The sequence below is a fragment of the Belonocnema kinseyi genome, chromosome 4, assembly GCF_010883055.1.
Source record: "Belonocnema kinseyi isolate 2016_QV_RU_SX_M_011 chromosome 4, B_treatae_v1, whole genome shotgun sequence".
Lineage (NCBI taxonomy): Eukaryota > Metazoa > Arthropoda > Insecta > Hymenoptera > Cynipidae > Belonocnema > Belonocnema kinseyi.
In genome coordinates this window covers 100,212,073-100,216,456 of record NC_046660.1, presented here as the reverse complement: position 1 = coordinate 100,216,456, position 4,384 = coordinate 100,212,073, and the positions used below count along the sequence as shown (strand labels likewise).

Here is a 4,384-nt window from a genome sequence, read left to right as displayed (position 1 = left end):
CCCCCCCCCCTTCTTTTGTAAGATCTTATATTTCTTATTCCATATAATGACAAAATATCCATTATTTTCACTGTTAATAAGATCTCAAAAGATTTTAAATGTCAGTGATTTGAAATGATTTCGACGGATGTCAAAGGGTTTCAAGGTATCTCAAAGGACTATCAAATATTGAAAGGAATTATAACATTTATACGAAAGTTAAAAAAAAATTCCAAAGCTTTTAAAGAATTTTATGAGATTTCAAGAGATAAAAAACTTTTAAGGTATTTCAAACGATTCTAAATAATTACGAGGGTTTTCACTGCTTTCAAATGTTTTTAAAATATATCAAGGTTTTTTAGAAACTACTTATTACAATTTCAGAGAGAATTTTTATTTTGTTTAATGGATTTTAAGGATTTTGAAGGAAAAAAGAATTTAAAGGCTTAGGAACAATTTCCGCAGATTGAAAATTATTTTAAGAGATTTTAAGAAATCTCCAAATGTATCAAAAAAGTCACGGAATTTTAAAATATTTGCGAAGCTTTCGAAGTATTTTACGAATTTAAAGAAATTTAATGAAGATTCGATGATTTTAAGGGATTTCAAAGAATTTCAAGTGATCTCAAAAAATTCAAAAGCATGCTTTAAAAAATGTTAACTGTCTTACCAAATGTTCTATTTAAATAATGAAAACCGATTCGAATTTAAGGCATCATCAAACCAACAAAATCCCGACCTTGGAGTTTTCCACTGATATGCATTTGAAACCTATGTAATTAATTAAAAAATAATTAAGAGTCGCATCGAAAAACTAAAAACAACCCTAGATTCGACTCCGAAATTATGCGATTTTTTTTTGTTCTAAACAAACTACTTTTCGGATTGAAAAATGAACAATACTATTGGATTCCCCTAAAAATATTCGAAAATATCTGGATGCTGTTTCTTTTCATTTCTTGTTTAAATAATTTTTGTTAAACAATTACAATACTTTTTATAGTATCCAAATGTACAGGCACACAGGAAATGTACGCTAAACAATAAATGCAGTAATTGTTCAAAAAATGGTGTTAAAAAAAACGCATCGAGATATTTCGAGAATAATGCAATGGTATTCTTCATTTTTCAATCCGACAATTAGTTTATTTATAATAATTGCAGAACTGTAAAAATTAATGTAATTGTTTAAAAAATTATTTGAACGAGAAAACAAAAAATCGCATCGAGATATTTCAGAGACGAATCTATGCTTTTTTAGTTTTTCGATAAGGCCCTTATTTAAAAAAAAATTAATTTCATAAGTTTTAAATCCGTATCTACAATCACACTGAAAATGTACGCTAAACAACAAATGTTGTAATTATTCAAAAAATTGTTAAGGAAAACAAAAAAAGCCGCATCGAGATATTTTCGAGAGGAATGCAATGGTATTGTTAATTTTCAATCCGAAAATTAGCATACTTATAACAATCGCAGAATTATAAAAATTCATTTAATTGTTTAAAAATGGGTTTAAACAAAAAAACTCCACCGAGATATTTCGGAGACGAATCTAGGAGTGTTTTTAATTTTTCGATACGACTCCGAGGTTTTGTTCAAATTCATATCTTGGCAGACTTCAAGGTCATGAAAAATATTTTTTACAACCAGAATGGAAAGCTAACATTTTGAAAATTTGGAAAATTGATGTTTTTTAAAAACAGTTTCTTTGCTTGAGCAATTGTAGCGGCTGCATTATTAAGATGGTTTGATTTTTTCGTGTATCTGCGGATTTGAGAGGATTTCATCATATTTCAAAAGATTTAATGGAATTTCAAAGGATTTCTTAATATTTTAAAGGTTTCAAGAGATTTCGAACAATTTTAATGGCTTTTAGAATATTTTAAAGAATTTCAAATATTTCAAGGAATCCCGAAATATTTCACAAAATTTCAAGCATTTTAACCGATTTTGAGAGATTTTAAGGGATTTTCACAGTTTTAAAGAATTTCAAATGACATCCAGGGAACTCAATCGTGTTTAAAGGATTTCAAGAAATTATTTACTCCCCTTAAGTTTCATAAAAAATGTCTTCTGTCTCCGCGTCGTAAATATAGCTAAAAATCACAAAAAACGAAACACTTCTTTAAATTTGAACAAGCTTTTTTTTAGATTTAAATGATCAATAAAAATAGTTCACAGCAAGTAGATTTATACCTGTAAAGCATTATAGTATTCCATTAAAATACTTTTTACCCTCCCTAATTGATTTAAAGATTCAAAAAATTGAACAAAGTCGACTTTTTCGCTGTTTTCATAGATTCACGGTAAATTTCTCCACTATTTGACTATCTAATGTGTGATTGACATTAATGGGAATGTATTTGCAATATGTTGAAATAATAATATATGAGGAATGTTCACATTAAAATAATTTATATTGACTTGGAATTACAAGAAAATATTTTAAAGTGATATATTGCTCTTTATTAAGAAAGATTTGAATCATTTTTTTTGCTATGTACAGTAGTGCGCAAAAGTTTCTGGCAAAAAAAAGCAGTCAATATTCAAAGTTTTATATCTCCGTCAAAAATGGATGATTCTTAAAAAAATCCAACGCTGTTTTAAAGTGTTAGGCAAATCCTTTTAAATCCCGTTGATTTTGTCCAAAAAGATTCAGAATTTCGTTTTTTAAATTAAAATCCTCTTTCAAATAAGCGCGACATGATCCATTTTTATCGAGCCGTTCAGAAGTTATGATGTTTTGCGTTAAAAACATCGCCTTTTTCCAGTTTGATCATCTCCGAATCTATGCACTGTAGAAAAAAGTCTTAAGAGAAGAAATTTCTATTTTTGCAAGTAGAATAAGGATTTATTAAAAAAGTATACATGCATTTTTGATGAAGATACAAAATTTCGAATATCGACTGATTTTTTTTTGCTAGAAACTTTTTCACAGTACTAGATGCAAACCCACTTGTTTCGAACTATTTTGTTTTGATAATTTCTATACCGAAAATTTATTTTATTGTCAAAGAAAAAGCAATAAGTCACTTTTAAACATTTTCTTGTAATTCAAATTCAATAAAAATTATTTTAATGTCCAAATTCCTTATATATTATTATTGCAACATATTGCAAATACATTCCAATTAATGTATATCACACATTACATGGTCAAATAGTCGAGAAATTTACCGTGACTCCAAGTAATAGCGAAAAAGTAGACTTTTTTTGATTTTTTGAAACCTTAAAGTCAATTAGGGAGGGTAAAAAATATTTTAATGGGTTACTAAAATGCTATACAGGTATAAATCGACTTGTTTTGAACTATTTTTATTGATAATTTAAATCTCGAAAAAAAAGTTTGCTGTTCAAATTTGAAGAAGTGCTTCGTTTTTTGTGATTTTTATCTATATCTTCGACACGGAGACAGAAGGAATTTCTTTGATGAAACTTTAGGGGAGTATTTTTGACTCCCAAACGAAAGTTTCCATTTATGCTAGAACTTTGCGCAAACAACTTTTTTTTCGATACGCCCTAATGTATATAAATTCTTGAAGCTCACCATGCGATATTATATTTTGTTTCAGTTTGCTTAAGGAGGAAACTCAACGTCCGAAGTACAATAAACTTCTGGAGCATCCATTTATAAGAAAATCTGAGGAAGCATCAATAGATGTCGCTGCTTACATTGGTGGTGTTTTGGACAATATGGCTAATAACGGTGTGACACCCTTCACCACTAATCAGCCTTAAGTAAATAAACGAAGAAGAAACCATGAAAAACAAAGAAAAGAGATTGAAGCACGTTGAATAGACATATTTCCTCGTTGCTGGAACCTGCATTTTCCACCCCCCATCGCTGACGTTATACGTAGGGGAGAACAACACTCCGTTCTAGAATAAATAGTCGACGCCGAGGTATCCGTAGAATATCCGTATCTTCGTTTTGTCAAACTCGTATGTATAGCGAGTGTGGGGGTTGTTAATTACGATATATAATTAGACAGGAAGTGCACTATTCACTTGTAGCATAATTTCCTACCAAAATCACCACAGAACACACCATTGTGTATACCTCCTTTTTTCTTCACCTTCAGAATAAACGTTAGATATCATTTCCAGAACAAGTCCACGTAGTCCCTCCGCGAAAATTTAAGTCGACTCGGAGAATCCTGAAGACGGTGACCTACGATTTCTGTCTCGGAAGTGACGTATCATCACTCGTGTTTTTTGTAATGAGCATACGACTTGAAGGTATAAAACAGGTATAAAACGCTAAAACAGTACAAAGTACCCAATTCGATGTTCGTTCTGGCGATTTTATTATGTAGGTCAAGCTTATACCAACGTTCTATGAACAGAGTACTGTAATTTAGGAGATAATAAATTACTGAATACGATTCATTGCGACTTAAAA

General features: G+C 29.9%; 1 protein-coding gene across 2 annotated transcripts in view; it reads left to right on the top strand.

The window, feature by feature from the left end:
• The window catches only part of LOC117171051 (dual specificity mitogen-activated protein kinase kinase 4), an 11,160-nt gene extending 6,776 nt beyond the window's left edge, over window positions 1–4,384 (top strand). For both annotated transcript variants that reach the window (XM_033358095.1, XM_033358096.1), the window contains one exon: window positions 3,555–4,384. In XM_033358095.1, coding sequence (XP_033213986.1) covers window positions 3,555–3,720 — 166 coding nt within the window. In that variant the 3' untranslated portion in view covers window positions 3,721–4,384. The remainder of the gene's footprint in view (window positions 1–3,554) is intronic.